The 19,077-nt window shown below is 47.4% G+C and overlaps 1 protein-coding gene across 1 annotated transcript in view; it reads right to left on the bottom strand.

Annotated features, from left to right (window-relative positions):
* Window positions 1–427: 427 nt before the first annotated feature.
* Window positions 428–19,077, bottom strand: part of MPC1 (mitochondrial pyruvate carrier 1) — an 84,331-nt gene continuing 65,681 nt past the window's right edge. Inside the window, exons 3-4 of the mRNA XM_075596706.1 lie at window positions 1,818–1,950; window positions 428–892 (exon numbers count right to left, since the gene is read on the bottom strand). Coding sequence (XP_075452821.1) covers window positions 862–892; window positions 1,818–1,950 — 164 coding nt within the window. The 3' untranslated portion in view covers window positions 428–861. The remainder of the gene's footprint in view (window positions 893–1,817; window positions 1,951–19,077) is intronic.

Raw genomic sequence — 19,077 nt, 5'->3', positions numbered from 1 at the left:
AGCACTTGATAGAAAAGGGTCTAACTAATATACAGGCATGAGGTTTGGATCAGACTACCATTATTCTATCAAACCACACTTCAAAATATTCAAAGCGTAACAATTTGTAATTAACCAAACAATGGAATACTTTGACATTTGCATGCTTTTCCTTCACAAATACAATAAGTGTCCTTAAAAATCATTTGCAGTGATAACACATGAGCATTTTAGATTAGATGTGCAATACAAATGAACCAATAAGGTTTTATTCAGTGGTTTGACGTTTATCAAAAGACTTTAAATCTCACTTAAATATCTGTTGTGGGCACTGAAAGGCTTTACGCATGGCTATTATTGTAAAGAAAAAAAATTCTCATACAAAACAAGAATGAGACTAAATTGTAAAAGCAACCCCGTAAAGACAAATTAAATATTAAGGCTCTGGTAGGGTTTAATTTCCTTTATTAAATTGTACTTTAAAAAAAATCCACATCAGAAATTAATGTTCCTTAACTATTCATAAAGGATTTACCTTGCTGCAGTTAGTAAAGAACTTTATTTCTGTGCATGGCTAAATTAAAACTGAAGACAAAACCGTCCTCTTTAATATCACAACCTTGCTTAACAATTTATAGTTCTGTACCACAGCATGTTTAAATTATCCAGAAATTAGTATTGCATACTGTATATCATATTTTCATATTTAAAGAAATTAGTACAAAAATGTAGTAATTCAGTGTGTATTAAGACAGTAGTGTTAGATGTAGAGTTATGGATTTAAAACAAAATACAAAGTGCAATCAAGTTGTTGGCAAGATCCTATATTCATAATATCTGAGGCAGATATTGTAAGATGAAGAGGCTGGCGGTCCATTTTGATCATTTAGCAGCAGTCTCTTTCTGGGACATTCTAACGAAGAAAAAAAAATCAAGCAAATATAAATACTGATGACATATTTACTACCATATTCAACTTAGCCACAGATGAAAAATAGAATCATGCCATGCAAACAAATGGTAAGCAATAGAGAGGAAAACAGACTGAAATTGTGTTTTGCTCAGAATTCATGAAAAAGTTGAATCAAGTACCACTTTAGTTGTTCTAATAACTTCAATAAATGAATGCTATAACCTAGGAATCAAGTGTCAACATTATTGTAATCTGTTCTTTAGATCTCCTGCCCTTCTCTTGCCGCCAAGTGGTTGTTGCTTTTGGTAAAAGTTTGCAGAAATTGTGAAATTGCTAATAATTAAATAGAAACAAAATTGCCACCATTCACACGTCCCATGAGAAGAGACAACTGCCATCAACACATTTTCCTTAGTAAGTGCATACATTCTTCCAGGAAACTGAAAGAGGATATTCCAAGGATCAGAAGTGGTGCATGAGCCAATCTCTGAACAACTGTAGGTTATAATTACATTATGAAAATTGCAAGTATGAATTACTAGCTAAACGTATTTTACTTAATCATTGATAAAACTAAAAAGGACAAAGGCATTTAAAATGTAACATATATAGATGCACTTTTTTTTAAGTAAAAAACTCTTGCTTTATCCATTGTAACACCGCCGGAAGAGATCAGTATATCTCAAAAGCTTGCACAAATAAAAGCATTTATTTAGCCACAGAACGGTACCGTCTATTCGTTTTTGCGATATAGATACAACTCTAAAAAAAGGTGTCCTCAATTGTACAATTTGAATGCTATTAAAGCACAGACATGACAACTTTACAAGTTATATTTATCCCTGGGTTCTTGGCCAGCATATTCTGTATCCATTTAAGGCACAAACCACAGATAAACGCAAGTGGTTTTAAAAATTAGACTTGCCTGTACTTGATCAGCCGTCCTCCTTGAATAAGTTGCGCTCCTTCATTAGTGAAATGGCATGCAAAGAGCAGCCAATTTCTAGGCTGTACCTTGTAAGCAAATCTCATAAATAGCAATGAATAGCAGGTGAGGGCTGGAAAATACAAAAACAAAAAAAAGTCAATGACACCCATTCGGACAATCGATGGTATCATGCAATATTGTTTGTTGATCAGTATTGCCAACCATTGCATAGACATCAGGTTTACGAAACGTAAAAGCCAACAGGCACTGATGATCAAGATCAGAATTGGGGAATAGTTTAATGAAGCAAGAAATGACCAGGAGAACAGGTTAGAATTGCAAATGATGGGTGTGGGGCGTTTGAAATGTAATAGATAAGCAAATTAAAGGTAAAGGAAGAACAAAAGTGCATTGATGGTGATAAAGTCTCAGGGAGAAAGGGTCAATATAGATGACAATAGTCAAAACAAGGAGTAAAAGTGTACAGTACGTATGACATTTGAAATGGTTATATTTCTAACTATTGGACAGCATTGTCTCTCACTCTCTCCCCTCTTCCAGTCTCTCCCTCTCCCTGTATTTCTCACTCCCCCTCCAGTCCCTCTCTATCCCTCCCCTCAGTGTCTCCCCCCACTCTCTTTCCCTCCCCCTGTGTGTCTCTCTCTCTTTCTCCCTCCCCCTAGTGTCTCTCTCCCCCCCCCATTGTCTCTCACTCTCCTTCCAACCATTGCCTCTCTCTCCTCCCAGTGTCTCTCACACTCTCCCTCCAGCCATTGTGTGTCTCTCTCCCTCCTGCCAGTGTCTCTCTCATCCCCATCCCCATGTAGCTCTTTCCCCCCCTCCTCATGTCACACTCACTCTCACCCCCCTCCCCATCGCACACTCTCACCCCCCTCATGTCACTCACACCCCTCCCCATGCCCCAGTCTCACACTCACTCCCCCATGCCCCAGTCTCACACTCACTCCCCCATGTGCCAGTCTCACCACCCCCCCTATGTGCCAGTCTCACCACCCCCCCATGTGCCAGTCTCACCACCCCCCCATGTGCCAGTCTCACCACCCCCCCATGTGCCAGTCTCACCACCCCCCCCTATGTGCCAGTCTCACCCCCCCCCTATGTGCCAGTCTCACCACCCCCCCATGTGCCAGTCTCACCACCCCCCCATGTGCCAGTCTCACCACCCCCCCATGTGCCAGTCTCACCACCCCCCCATGTGCCAGTCTCACCCCCCCATGTGCCAGTCTCACCACCCCCCCATATGCCAGTCTCACCACCCCCCCATGTGCCAGTCTCACCACCCCCCCCTATGTGCCAGTCTCACCACCCCCCCCTATGTGCCAGTCTCACCACCCCCCCCTATGTGCCAGTCTCACCACCCCCCCCTATGTGCCAGTCTCACCCCCCCCCCCCCCTATGTGCCAGTCTCACCACCCCCCCTATGTGCCAGTCTCACCACCCCCCCCTATGTGCCAGTCTCACCACCCCCCCCTATGTGCCAGTCTCACCACCCCCCCCTATGTGCCAGTCTCACCACCCCCCCCTATGTGCCAGTCTCACCACCCCCCCCTATGTGCCAGTCTCACCACCCCACCATGTGCCAGTCTCACCCCGCCATGTGCCAGTCTCACCACCCCCCCCTATGTGCCAGTCTCACCACCCCCCCTATGTGCCAGTCTCACCACCCCCCCCTATGTGACAGTCTCACCACCCCCCCCTATGTGACAGTCTCACCACCCCCCCCTATGTGACAGTCTCACCACCCCCCCCCTATGGCCAGTCTCACCCCCCTCCCCCTATGGCCAGTCTCACCCCCCTCCCCCTATGGCCAGTCTCACCACCCCCCCCATGTGCCAGTCTCACTCCCCCATGTGCCAGTCTCACTCCCCCATGTGCCAGTCTCACTCCCCCATGTCCCAGTCTCACTCCCCCATGTCCCAGTCTCACACTCCCATGTCCCAGTCTCACACTCCCATGTCCCAGTCTCACTCCCCCATGTCCCAGTCTCACACTCCCATGTCCCAGTCTCACACTCCCATGTCCCAGTCTCACACTCCCATGTCCCAGTCTCACACTCCCATGTCCCAGTCTCACACTCCCATGTCCCAGTCTCACACTCCCATGTCCCAGTCTCACACTCCCATGTCCCAGTCTCACACTCCCATGTCCCAGTCTCACACTCCCATGTCCCAGTCTCACACTCCCATGTCCCAGTCTCACACTCCCATGTCCCAGTCTCACACTCCCATGTCCCAGTCTCACACTCCCATGTCCCAGTCTCACACTCCCATGTCCCAGTCTCACACTCCCATGTCCCAGTCTCACACTCCCATGTCCCAGTCTCACACTCCCATGTCCCAGTCTCACACTCCCATGTCCCAGTCTCACACTCCCATGTCCCAGTCTCACACTCCCATGTCCCAGTCTCACACTCCCATGTCCCAGTCTCACACTCCCATGTCCCAGTCTCACACTCCCATGTCCCAGTCTCACACTCCCATGTCCCAGTCTCACACTCCCATGTCCCAGTCTCACACTCCCATGTCCCAGTCTCACACTCCCATGTCCCAGTCTCACACTCCCATGTGCCAGTCTCACTCACCCATGTGCCAGTCTCACTCACCCATGTGCCAGTCTCACTCACCCATGTGCCAGTCTCACTCACCCATGTGCCAGTCTCACTCACCCCCCCTCCCCATGTCACACACGCTGATGCAGGAAGCAAGGAGATGCTGCTGTGTATCACAGCGCAGCACAGCGCCACCTAATAGCCAAAAGAAAAATTGCAGCTGCAGATGGCTTTTTTTCCTCTGCTACTGGCAATATCGCAGCTGCTTCCCGCGCCCCCCCTAAACAATCTTGCGCCCCCCAGTTTGCGCACCGCTGTCTTATGTAATGCTGCGTGCAGCCGCAGATCTCTCTGCAGTAGCAGCTGTTCCACACAGTCTACCCTCAGCAAAGCTCCAATACTAGTTTATGACTAGTTCGCTGACACGAGTACATGGCTCGAATACGCTGTTCTATGCCTGCACAAACTTAAAGGCTATACCTATAACTTTAGAATATATCCTGTGGATATAACTATAATAAGAACAATAAGCACACTATCTGCATTATCAGCAATCAAGCTCTAATAAAGGAGAGCTAAAATGACCTAATATGGGAATATAACGAGACGGGTACCGGAACAGATGTTCACAGGGAAAGAAACACCGACATGGATAGAGTCTATGTATTCAATAAAAGCATCAACGTGGCACATTTAACTTACATATAGCTTCATAACCATTAGATGCTCAAGTCATCCCGTGTCCCCTCTCAAGACTAAAATAATGGGAGAAAGAAACCCCCTGCGATGCTAACCAGACATGTCCATGTATACAAGTGTGCAAATTGTAGCACCTTAGAAAATCTTGATCCTACTCAAGACAGCTTGATTAACCCATTCATACAGCGTCCACGTTGTCAGCCACTTAGAATACACAACGTTCTATGCGTGTTCAATAGCCTAGTATGTTAGGTAGATCTTATATGAACTTTGCAAAGGTGTTCTTTAATCTGTGACTTGATTGTAGCAAACAAGTGTATAAGGGTATACCAATGTAATGGTTACTCACTCATTACTCCGTGAGACTCCGGGTGCTGTCGACGTGCTCCCACCAAATGAATTCAGCATGAAGGAGGTTTAAATGGCGGTGGAGCTGCCATGATGTTAAGGATTGGACTTCGGCTGAAGTTGATCCCAGTGGCAGGCACAGCAGGGAGCGTGGTAGGGGTCACAAGCAGAGGTCAGAGGCAGGCGGCAGATAGCGTAGTCAGGAAACAAGCAAAGGTCGGCAATGAGGAGACTGGAACAGGATGATAGCAATAGCTAGCACAGCAGCAACACAGGAACCTTGCAAGAGCTTAGGAACCAGTATAAACAGGAAGGGGAGGTTTATATATGCAGGCTGAGAGGTAAAACACAGGTACAGTGGTGTCAGGTTTCAGGGTCTGGAATGTTCCTTAGTTTAGCAGCAGCAATCCCAGTGGACAAGTATATGCACTGCAGGCTAGAATAAGACATTGAGAGAGGCAGCAATCCCAGTGGCCAAGCATGGGAACTGCAGGCTAGAATATGACATTACTCCCCCCTCCCAAGAGCGTTCTCCGGACGATCCTTGCTGGGCTTGTCTGGATATCTCCGGTGGAAAGCTTTGACTAGTCGCGGAGCATGTACAAAATCTTTGGGTTCCCAGGACCTCTCCTCTGGGTCATAGCCCCCCCCAGTGTACCAGGTGCTGTAGTTTTCCTCAGTGTAACCTGGAGTCCAAAATTCTCTTCACAATGAATTCCTCTTCGTTATCCACGAGGACAGGTTCAGGGGGAGCAAGTATCCGTCCAGGAAACGGATTCTCACGGAATGGCTTCGGCAGAGAAGAATGAAAAACAGGGTGTATTTTGATGGTCTCAGGAAGCTCCAATCTGAAGGACACTGGATTTATTAGTGCTGAGATGCGAAATGGCCCGATGTATTTTTGGTCCAATTTAATGGTTGGAACCTTTAATCGTAGATTTCTTGTAGAAAGCCAGACTTTATCCCCTACTTGAAATTCTGGGGAGGGTCTGCTGCTCTTTTGTACCTGACTTGAGCCTCACGAAGTGTCTCTTTGAGGGTCTCCTGGATGTCTCGCAGAATCTCCAGTTTCTCTGTAACTGCCGGAATGGGGCTCGAAGATGGAAAACGAGGAATAAAGGTTGGATGAAATCCATAATTTGAGAAAAAAGGACTCTTCTGAGTCGATGAATGATGGGAGTTGTATGAAAACTCAGCTAATGGTAGGAAATCAATCCAGTCATCATGGAGATGACAAACAAAACATTGTAAGTATTGTTCCAAAGTCTGATTGGTCCTTTCTGTCTGGCCATTGGATTGTGGATGATAGCCAGATGATACATTTAAATGAATTCCTAGAGAGGAAAAGAAAGTCCTCCATAATTTTGAAGTGAATTGTACCCCTCTATCGGATATGATCTCATCTGGAGCCCCATGAAGCCGAAACACCTCTTTCACAATCAACTTGGCTGTCTGGTCTGCTGAAGGAAGATTCTGTGCTGCAATGAAGTGAGCCATCTTTGTAAATCGATCCACTACTACCAGGATGGTATTATGTCCACTTGATCGAAGCAGGTCAACAATAAAATCCATTGATATGGACCCCCAAGGACGAGTTGGAACCGGACGAGGCTGCAGCAAACCCACAGGTGATGCTTGAGGGGTCTTGGTCCTAGCATAAGTCTCACAGGAGAGGACATAGTCTTTAACATCTTGTGCTAATTTAGGCCACCAAAAAGAGCGAGACAACAGTTCCTGTGTCTTGAGGACACCTGGGTGACCAGCGGGTTGGGAGTTGTGCATTAATTGGAGCACCTCTAATCTTACCTCCTTAGGGACGAACAGACGGTCCATACAGTTCCACAGACCATCACATAGAAATAGTTCCGCTTCCGGAGGAGGGTTTTTAAGAAGAGTGTCATTTGAGTAGGCTCCCTTTATTCGTGTGAGATCGGAGGAGAATGTGAAGCCCAAAAAAATTCTTTTTGGAAGAATAGTTTTTTCTTGCTCTTTGTCTGAACTAGGATTAGGCAATGACCGTGACAAGGCGTCAGCTTTCCCATTCTTGGAGCCAGGGCGGTATGAGATGTGGAACTGAAATCTTGCAAAGAAGAGAGCCCACCTGGCTTGTCGCGCAGACAGTCTCTTTGTGGATCTAATTAATTCTAAGTTCCTGTGATCCGTAAAGACCGTAATCGGGTGATTGGCCCCCTCAAGTAGATGTCTCCACTCAGAGAATGCAGCTTTTATAGCCAGGTGTTCTTTGTTTCCGATGTCAGCAGCTGAAAAGAAATGACATTTGGTACGAATAGAAGGCACATGTGTGAAGGAGCATCTTGGGTCCAGTTCTATGTGACAGAATGGCACCAACAGCGGAGTCGGATGCATCCACTTCCAAGATGAATGGTAATTCTGGATTTGGATGGATGAGGATAGGTGCAGATGTGAAGAGGGACTTCAATTTTTCAAATGCCGTATCTGCTTCAGGAGACCACTTGAAGGGGAATTCTTTCTGTGTGAGTCAGGTGATTGGGGCAATAATGCCAGAGAAATTTTTAATAAAACGTCTATAGAAATTGGCAAAGCATACAAATCTCTGAATGTCCTTCTCATTTCGAGGGATTGGCCATTCTACCATGGCTTGAATATTGCCTGGGTCCATACTCAAACCCACAGGAGAGATGACGTAACCGAGAAATTGCATGCTGGTCTTTTCGAATTCGCATTTTTCTAACTTGATGTACAAATTTGTACTTACGGAGACACTCAAGGACAATTCGGACATGTCTCTGGTGATCCATGATGTTATCTGAGAAGACTAGGATGTCATCCAGGTATGCCACTATGAATTGGTCCAATGACTCTCGGAGGACATCATTGATTAAATGCTGGAAAGTAGCAAGGGCATTACAGAGTTCAAAGGGCATCACCAGATATTAATAGTGCCCATAACGGGTTTGGAAGGCTTTCTTCCATTCGTCACCGGGTCGAATGCGGACCAAATTATACGATCCTCTGAGATCTAATTTGGTAAAGATTTTGGCTGACCGAATTCTTTCCAATAGTTCGGGAATCAGAGGTAATGGGTACCTGTTCTTCACAGTAATTTTATTTAGTTCCCGATAGTCAATGCAGGGGCGTAGAGAACCATCTTTCTTTCCCACGAAGAAGATCACAGTGCCTGCTGGAGAAGTAGAGTGTCGGATAAAAACCTTTGACAGGTTCTCCTGTAGGTAGTCATTGAGGACCTTCAATTCCGGGTTCTGAGAGAGAATAGATTCTTCCAAACGGAATGGCAGCACCCATTATTAATTCAATGGGACAGTCATAAGAGCGATGTGGGGGAAGCGTATCCGCGTTCTTCTTATCACACACATCTAAAAACTCGGAGTATGGAGCCGGCAGTAGATTTTCTTGAGATGAGGAAATCTTATGTATTCTTACACACACTGGTATAGGAGCCTTAGTTAGACAGGCTAGCTGGCAGTGCTCCGAGGGAAACGTGAGTGTCTTGGTGATCCAGTCAATTAGAGGGTTATGGATCATGAGCCATGGAATTCCCAGAATCACTGGAAACAAAGACGAAGGAATAAGACCAAATGAAATCTTCTCCTGGTGATTAGGCTCTATGATTAGTGTTAAGTTACTTGTTTCATGGGTAACAGGTGCAGAGCTCAAGGGAGAACCGTCAACGACTTCCATCCTTTCTGGCGATTCCTTGGCTATAAATGATACCGAACTGTTCTTGGTGAATTCTATGTCCATAAAATTCCCTGCGGACCCCGAGTCGACCATTACTGTGGTTGAAAAACGCTGTGTTCCTTCCTCGATTAAAATAGGAACCAGGAGGTGGGGTTGTAGAGAAGACGGGTTATCTTTCCCTTGAGAAACAAAGAAAACAGTCTTTGAAATAGCGTGCAGCCGATTTCTCCTAGGACTCTGGAAATAAGTCCGCCTGGACTTGTTTGGGCAATCAGCGAGATAGTGCCCATTGTTTCCACAATATAAACAGAGATCTAATGTTCGGCACCTATTCCTTTCCCCGATGGAGATAGGTCCCCATAGTGTACTGCACCGACACACTTTATTCGAGCAAATACCCGGTATGTACCTGGCAGATACCTGGAATGCGCCGCTCCTCACCTCTGACAAGCCCCGTTGCATTTGCCTTCCCAGCCTGGGTTCATGCCTGGCTGACGGGCGGCTGATCTGTTAAATGATAATGATTAGGATTTAATAGGCTGCAATGCTTCGCGTGTCTACCAGATGGCATAAATTCATTAATTGTAATGCAGTATATATATATATATATATACTGTGCAGTATTGCAGCCAGCGGAAATAAAAGTCTTCAATCCCTGCTTGGAAAATACCTCAATGCACTCGGGCAGAAAACAGTCACAAACCTCAATACACCCGGGTATACCCGAATTCGTGGGACTAGCCAAGCTCGAATAAAGTGTGTCGCCAGTGTATTTACTTGCATCGGCTCCTCCTCAATCTCCCTGGAACGTCTTGGGGTACTGACATCTCTAAACCCGGGGTTGCTTGGCATGAACCCCTGTCTCTCCAATTGTCTTTCCGTAAGCCTGCGATTGATTTGGATGCATAAACGGACAAATTCCTGAAATCTCTCTGGGGGCTCCACACGGGCTAGTTTGTCTTTAACTTGCTCAGAGAGACCCTGCCGAAAATGATATCTCTGCGCGGCCTCATTCCACTCCGTATCGTTAACCCATCTGCAGAATTCAGCGGCGTACTCAGCTGCCAAGCATCTTCCTTGACGAAGATTGTTTAGAGTTGCCTCAGCAGTTGCATTATGATTTGGGTCATCAAAAATAAGACTCATGGCTTTGATTAACTGCTCCAGATCCCTTAGTAGTGGGCTATCCTGTTCTAACATAGGGGAGACCCAAGCAAGGGCCTCATCCTTGAGCAGGGTTATGATCAGTCCAACCTGGGCTTCGTCGGTATGGTAGATAGTGGGCTGAAGCTTGAACACAAGTCTGCATTGATTAAAGTAATTCCGGAAAGATTGTTTTTTCCCCAAAAACTTTTCCGGAAGGGGTAGACGGGGCGCGGTTTGCACAGGCACAGAGATTAAGGCTGCACGTAGTTCACGGTTTTCAGCTTCTGTGGCGGCAGCTTGTCCTTCCAAGCGGCCAAGACGATTGAAAACATGTCCTTGTTCTTGGAAACCAACCATGATAAGTCATGGAGTGTCTGAGCCTGAGTCAGGTCTGTTCTGGCAGAATCCATGGTAGGGCCTTTTTATTCTGTCAAGGATTGGACTTTGGCTGAAGTGGATCCCTGTGGCAGGAACAGCAGGGAGGGGGGTAGCGGTCACAAACAGAGGTCAGAGGCAGGCAGCAGATAGCATATTCAGGTAACAAGCACAGGTCGGCAAAAAGGAGACTGGAACAGGATGATAGCAATAGCTAGCACAGCAGTAACACAGGAACCGTGCAAGAGCTTAGGAACCAGTATAAACAGGCAAGGGAGGAACAGGAAAGGGAGGTTTATATAGGCAGGCTCAGAGGTAGAACACAGGTGCAGTGGTGTCAGGTTTCAGGGTCTGGAATGTTCCTTAGTTTAGCAGCAGCAATCCCGGTGGACAAGTATAGGCACTGCAGACATTGAGAGAGTGGCAGCAATCCCGGTGGCCAAGCATGGGAACTGCAGGCTAGAATATGACACGAATGGAAAAATGGAGACCGGACTGCTGGCTTCACAGTACATGAAAATTTATTGTTGGCACATAAAAAGTAGCAAGAGAGAACCTCTTACGCGTTTCGTGCGGGTAAAAATACTTTATCAAAGAGTGACATAATAATAAACACAAAGACTAAATACCCACAATGCCTCCCTCTCCCTGTGACGATACATCATGGGGAGAGGGGGGCATTGTGGGTATTTAGTCTTCGTGTTTGTTATTATGTGTCACTCTTTGATAAAGTGCGGTTACCCGCACGAAACGCGTAAGAGGTTCTCTCTTGCTACTTTTTATGTGCCAACAATACATTTTTGTGTACCGTGAAGCCAGCAGTCCGGTCTCAATTTTTCCTCTCATGGCAGCTGCACCGCCGGTTAAACCTCCTCCGTCTCAAGACTAGTTCATAAGATAAACACTTTCTTAGGTTCATTAATGGGATATCACTCTGTAGGTATGGTCATGGGTATAGCCATGTTGACATTTGTATCAGGAAGGAAACATGATAAACATTAAATGGATACTAGGTAGCTGCAGGAACCAAACAAAACAACGTGTATGAGGAAACCGCTACTGTAAGGTGGAGTAAAAACCCAAGCATCGTGATTTAACCACTACGTGGAACAACACTATTAACCCACACATTGCGGGACTTATATCTGTACTTACGAACATAAATCAGCAGTCAAGGTTTAGCAAACACTATTAACCTGCTCACTGTCAGATACATAAGTAGTAGTATGTATCACCAGTTCCTGTATACACAGCATTGGGCCACAGAATTGTAACTAAACTGTTTAAAAAAATTATGTTATTTAAACATCTATACACTTGTGTGTGATAATCTTCCTCTGCACTATATATATTTACGATTATAGGCTAAAGCAGTCAAATTCCGGGCAGTGACAAAAACAAATTTACTAAAATCAGCGCTAGACCTATTTTTAAACAGTGCTGTGCACACTAAATGAAAAATATATATTAAGATGCAGCCTGCTAAATCTATTAAAGGGAACTCTCTCTAAAAATATACAAATACAAATATAGAAAACAACCTGGCGCAAAGTGTACAAAGATGTCAGTGAATAAACAATTGTGAAACAATACAATATCAATGAGATAAAAAGGATATAAGTGATGAGAGTGGAGTCCTTTCTTTCAGATGTTGAATGATAAATGAATAGACAGCGGACTCAGTTCCCAAAATACATGGAAAAAGGGGGATTTTTTCTGCTGCAGGCTGTTATCTAGATGCAAGGTAGGCAGAATGCAGTGGAGAGAATCTGTAATCTTCTAAGTCCAGACGTTTTCAGGCTTACACGAACCCCACGTGATGCACCCTCTCCGGATGGACATAAAAAGGATCTCCTTCTCAGGGTAATATCTCCTGTATCTGCTCCCGTTCTCCTGTATGTGTGTCTCCGACAAGGGATAAGAAGAAACAGAGGATTGCGCAATATTTAAAAAATATATTTTAATAACTCCTCCAACACACGAACAGACATATACTCACAAGAACCGTGAGTTTTAAAATCAAATTAGGAACGCCCGACCCGGCTGTCCAGCAGCAAATTGCAGTCCCTAGTAGTCCTTGCCGGTAGCCGCGTGTGTCTCGCGTTGTTTCGGTGTGAGCGTGGTGCCGAAACAACGCGAGTTATTAAAATATATTTTTAGATATTGCGCAATCCTCTGTTTCTGCTAGTAATAAAAAACGGCAAGTACTTCTCCCTGAGATCACTGGAAGAGAGTGACACGTTCCTGAACCAGCTGGGGCTAAAGGGGGCTCCTACTCACCAAGAAATAGAAGGTCCTAGGCTGGAGAGTTCCTGGAGGGAGACAAGCAGCTCCCCACGAGGCAGCAGATAAATGTCTGCCAAGTAAGAAGACTGAAGTTCCCATGCGAGACACAGTTGCAAATAACTACTCCCACTTAAGAATTAAAGCAACACTGACTCCTTTTTGCAGCAACCTGGCTTCTCTTTGCCCAAAATGGATTTTTCTCCTTTTTGTTTCTCTCTTTTCTCCGGGTTTTCACATGGGAGCTGCTGGGCTGACTGTAAATCAAGACACGGAGCCCCGAAAAGCCGAGAAAGAAGAACCAAGGGAACAGCGGATGCAGAAGTGCGGCTGGCGGGGAAGGAACAACAGGACAGTTCAGCAGAAGGCAGAGGAGAGGTGTCGGAAGAAGCAGTAGCCGAGCAGCAGGGAGAGAGACACTAAGTGCCCGGAGGTGGGGGACTGGCATGAGAAGGCAGCGGATGGCATATATCACTTAAGAGTCAGGGAGGGTGTCATTCCTCATAATGGGCCGGCGATATCTGGCAGGGTGCAGCGTATAGAAGTCCGGGGGAGGGGTGAGAGAAGGTCGGGGATCAGGGTACGAGAGGGTCGCTGGGGCCGCATGGGAGGGCATGGAAGGCCAGTGGATCAGGGGGGTGGAGGGGTGTAGGAAAAAAGGAGAGTAAGGTGGCAAAGTGAACACGGTAGAAGCGAAAGGCCACGGTGAGGGGGGAACAAGAATGGAGGGGTGTAGTGCTAATTCGGATAGGGGTAAAAGGAGAGGGTTCAGGGGTGGAGAGAGCACTAAGGGGCCAAGAACAAGTGCGACCCGACAGAGTGCAGTATGTCTTGAAGGGTGTCAGGGGAGGTCCACCCCGACAGAGCGGCTCCGAGGCCTGGATCCTCCCCCCCCCCCCTGCAGAAACGCAATGTATATTAAAAGGGGGGAGAGAGAAAAAAAAGGGTAAAAGGGGACATAGTGCAGCTGTGCTAGGATTGCAGTAAATGGAGGAAGTCGCACCCATGTTAGGAGTTATGGTTGTAAGTGTTTAAGTTAGTCAGAATAGATAGCCTTTTATTTTTGAAAGTAGTCACTCTAGTCTCTCTGGCACAAGTAATAATGGAGATAGGAACGGAGAGTAGAGGGAGACAAATAGGGGAGCCATGAAGTGAGAGAGCAGAAACTGAACCCACAGCTCCACCTGCTGGGGAATGACGGATATAAGTTTTAGGCATATCTATAGAGGAATGAGGAAGGGGAGGCACGTATGGGAGTGGAGAGGAGACATGATAGTGCCCCTAGTAGAGGTAGGAAGGAGAATACGAACAGGCAGAGCAAATACAGGGGATTCAAGCAGAAAGGAGGCAATAGAAGGGGAGGGTGTGAGGGGGAAGTTGAGCCACTGTATAGCTCCCAGGAGGTTAGAAGATAGGTTCTTGGGAGGCTGGCAGTCAGACTGACAAAATTGGCAAAAAAGAAAGAATAAAAGGGGGTAAGAAGTTGAATACATTGATGTTGGGTTGTTTGCTGTATATGATTTTAGGTTGACAGTATCAGATTGCGCTGCAACGGGACATGGGGCGGAAACGCCTTGCAGTCTGCATGCTCCGGATACAAAGGGATGGGGGAGTAGTCCCTATGCCCATTAAAGTCCGTAGGGCACCTGAGAGTCATGGAGACTCAGCCGACTGGACCTTCGCCGAGGGAGGCCCGGAGGAAATAAGCTCTAGGGCAGAAGAGCCGAGGTCAACTCGGGCCAGAGGTGGCTCTTGTTTTCATGTTTGTACGTTGAAGACAATTTTTAGTTGCTTTTTTATGTGCTATGTTTGTTCCCCATTCCCTTCCCGATCCCCGTTCATCCTCCCCAACAGGTTCCTGCTCAATTCAGAAGATCCGCAGAAGATTAAAACAACGCAGAGGCAGGGGAGAGGCCTTCCGCGTGGCTCAGGTAAGAGAGGTGCAGAAGTAAGAGAAGACCTAGAATTACCGAAATGGCTCTAAACTTAGTTTTGCATAATGTAAAAGCAAGAGAAAAATAGCAATGGCCGAATACAACAGAATGAAAGCGGATATAGTCCTAATCCATGAGACAAATTTTAGTGAGTCCAATTACCCTAAATATCTAGACAAGCATTTCATGAACTTCTTTCTCTCATCTGCTAAAGTAAAAAAGAGAGGAGTGGCGGATCTCTTCCACAATAGATGTCCCTTTATCACGGAACAAGTTAAGAAAGACAGGGACGGTAGGTACATAATCCTTATGGGTTCAATCCAGGGACAGCTACTGACAATCGCAAATGTCTATGCCCCATGTGAACGAGACCCGGCTTTCTTCTTAAACTTCTTTAAAACATTAGACGTCGTAGCCAAGGGGCAAGTGATCATGGGGGGAGACTTCAATAGGATTTTAGATCCGGATATTGATAGATCTTCCAAGGCGAGACATTGCCGAAAGGCGAGGTCAGCTGCACTGTCGAAGGAACTGAAAGAAAGGCACTTAATTGACATTTGGAGAGAGCTACACCCAGGAGAAAGGGGATACACCTTTTTTTCACACCCCCATGATAGTTATAGCCGAATAGACTACTTCTTTGTATCCAACAGAATGGTTCCACAGGTAGCATATGCTAAGATCCATGATATTTCATGGTCAGACCATGCACCGATTGAAATTCGGTGTTCCTATTTTAGCCTGGACCGACCTGGAAACTAAATGAGGCAATTATAAAAATCCCAGAGATCAGTCAGCTGATAAGTGACGAGCTGGACCACTTTTTTAGGATAAATAAAGATAGCGTCAACTCAAACATCATTTTATGGGAGGCTCACAAGGCAACCCAACGGGTTCACTTATCAGCATTGTGGCAGGGCGCAAAAAGAAGTGGGAGTCCCAAATCTTAAAACTGCAGACAAAAATTGGCGGAACTGTCAGACTTACATAAGAGAAATAGAAGGCCCGATACATTAAAAGAGCTCAAGAACGGGGGCGCATGCGCGATGGTGAGGGGAGTAGCTGCCTAATCTAGTAGCTCCTACCCCCGCCAAAGCATTATTCAAAATAAAGCGAACCAAAACTACAGATCGCATATATAAATAACTGCCACCGACGTCGGAACACATAGCGATGGCCCCGCCATCAACAAAAAAGAAGAACACGGGGGATCTCCGGAGATATTTAAGCAGATCCTCATCCCGAGACGGGAGGGCAGAAATGGCGCCCGGCTCGGCGCCAGGATCGGGGTCGGAACGCGAGGAGGACCGGGAGGAGATGCCAGAAAAACGGCCCGTACGGCGATGTGATTTCGACCGGTTGTATAACGATATGAAGTCGTTATTTAGAGCCGAAATCCAAGAACTCCGGAAAGAGGTACAGGGCCTGGGAGAAAGAACTGGGGCCCTGGAGGACAAAATGGTGGCGGTCTCTTCAACAATAAAAAAATCTGAAAAACGTTCCTCATACCTGCAAAACCAGATTACAGAGTTGGCCGAGCGACAGGAGGATGCTGAGAACCGGGACCGCCGGAGCAACATTCGCATCCGAGGCATACCTGAAGACATAACTGAGATTGAAGAATTCCTCACTAGATGGATGGCGAATCTGCTCCCTGACACCCCGACGGCAGAACTAATGCTAGATAGGTGCCATAGGGCCCTAAGGAACAAGCCGCTGGCGAATGCACAATCGAGGGATGTGATTGCCCGGTTGCATTATTACCGCACCAGGCAGGCAGTTTTCACAAAAGCCCAAGGGGAAGAAGCCTGTAAATTTGAGGGTATCTCCATACAGCTCTTTCAGGACCTGTCCCCCCTGACCCTGGCAAGACGCCTGAAGTTACAACCCATCACCCGCCTCCTCAGAGACAGAGCTATCCGATATCGGTGGACCTTTCCGTTTGGACTATTAGTCATCAGGAACGGAAAGGCCACCTCAATGAAAAATCTGGAGGAAGGGGATGAATTCTTGCGCAGATTGGGAGTGACGACCGGAGAAGCTAGGAGCCCCCGGATAGAGATAGAACCGGACAATGAGTGGCAACAGGCCGGCACATCCCGGAAGACTCGAGCCACCACCGAGCCGGAGAAGGAGTGAACAAAGCATGTTCTTCCCAAATAAAATGTTCACTTTTCTGTTTTGGTTGCCTACAAGTTATGGCGTACAGTTTGGACTAACAGGACCGCTAGCATCTGGAAGCGCTGAGCAGCAGAATAGGAATACATAGTGCCACAACATCATCTATCTAATGTGGGACATGCATACTCTATCCCACGGTTTCAGCCCAAACCTGCAAAATAAGAGACTTACCTGCAATTCTGGTGACAATGGCTGCCCCGCAACCCGGAAGAGGCGCGTGGTACGCACCCAGGGAAGATGGAGGCATCACGACTCGTGGCGGGAAGAAAAACTGCACGACCGGAAGAAGAAGAGCCCAGCGCGGGAAGACGTCCACCTCCGCCGACATCCGGCTGCGAATGAGCAAAGACCGGAAGGACGTCACCGGATCTGGCCGCGCGGCCATCTTGGTAGAGGCGACCCGATGGGGAAAAGAGGATCCACGTCACGCGAATGCGCCGGAACCACAACAAGACCCGGGAAACCATATATCCTGGACAGCACGCAAGGGCATACGACCCACACATAGCCCGGACACAAAGTTAGTGTACACCAAAGGAGGTAGGGAGAGGGAGAATACCCAAGAAAGGCAGCATAGGTCCTAGTAATATTACACAGCGGGCATCAGCTACAAGTCTAGTCAAAGGGGCGCAGGACCACCTAGTCACATGCACCAGAAATAGGGGCCAAAAGGGCAGACTCTCTACAAGAGCAGGAATAAAGGGACGAGTGTAGAATACCCCAAGGTTGATAAGGGTAAAAAGACGCAAAGAGATTACACAGCGGGCAAGAACAGAGGAATGGGAAAAGTTCCCCACATACAGTACCGACACACTTTATTCGAGTGTGGTCGGTACCGCAAGCCGGGAAATCTCCCGGCTTGCTAGTGGCCGCCCCTCGGCGTGCCGCGCGTCATAGACGCGCGGTCACGCGTCTTCGGGAGCGTGCGCCCCCTGCACGCGCGTCCAGGGGCTCCCCGAGGGAGCCCTGGTGTCCCGCGATCGCGGGACAGCGGCAGGGGGTTCCGGGGGACCCGGCGGACCCGGCAGCGGTAGGGAGAGCGCCCCGATCGGAGGGCGCTCTTCCGCTGCTTCGGCGCGCGCCCGTCACTCTCGGGCGCGCGCCAGGCTACTGCTGCGGCAGAGAACGGGCAAATGCGCGAATAAACTCTGCCGCAGCAGTAGATAGGGTACACACATACCAAATCTGGCCGCGGTCCTGGAGATGCTGGAAGATCACATTGGCTACAAGGGTTTGCCATAAACAAGGTTTAAAAACGATGGGGGGGGGGGGGGGGTGGTTTCCCTCTTGCCGTCGCCATGAGTCTCCTCATGGATACTCGGGGGATAGACCCCAAGGGATCCATGCATGACCCCGGTGGGCCGGTGAAAGCGGGTCAAGCTCAACCTGACATGGTCAGAGGTGGGCCCACCCGAACCGGAACCCCACATGGGGCAGTTCAGGCGTCCAGGGGGTCTAGGTCCCCTGAGGTCGCCGAAAGTTGCCAACGTTTATTTGTTGTCTCCCCCATGTTCCAAATGTGTATACCCCACTGTTTCTCCCCTGTACAGATGAGCAGTGTACAAAGCAGTTCACAGAATCATACTCTGAAGAAATTCGTGACCCAAATAGAAAGAGGTAACGCAGCAGTTCATATTGAAAACATCAATGGGTAAGGATTTTACTATCTTATCACACAACACAAAAGGTTTTAATAGCCCCCTGAAAAGAAAACTAGCATTCACAGACTAACGACGACAGGACCCCGATATAATACTACTCCAAGAGACTCACTTCTCGAGGACCAGTTCCCCCAAGTTTCTGGATAACAGATATAGAACATGGCTCTCTGCATCAGCCAACGTAAAAAAAAGAGGGGTAGCAACCTTATTACACAATCGCCTTACGTTTAACATAACTCTAACAAAAAAGGATAAGAATGGGCGCTTCCTAATAATAGTAGGTGAGGTGGGAGGACATGGTCAGAGGTGGGCCCACCCGAACCGGAACCCCACATGGGGCAGTTCAGGCGTCCAGGGGGTCTAGGTCCCCTGAGGTCGCC

This window comes from Ascaphus truei, chromosome 4 (genome assembly GCF_040206685.1).
Source record: "Ascaphus truei isolate aAscTru1 chromosome 4, aAscTru1.hap1, whole genome shotgun sequence".
NCBI lineage: Eukaryota > Metazoa > Chordata > Amphibia > Anura > Ascaphidae > Ascaphus > Ascaphus truei.
Note: the sequence above shows the minus strand (reverse complement) of the source record. Positions and strands in the feature narration are given on the sequence as shown.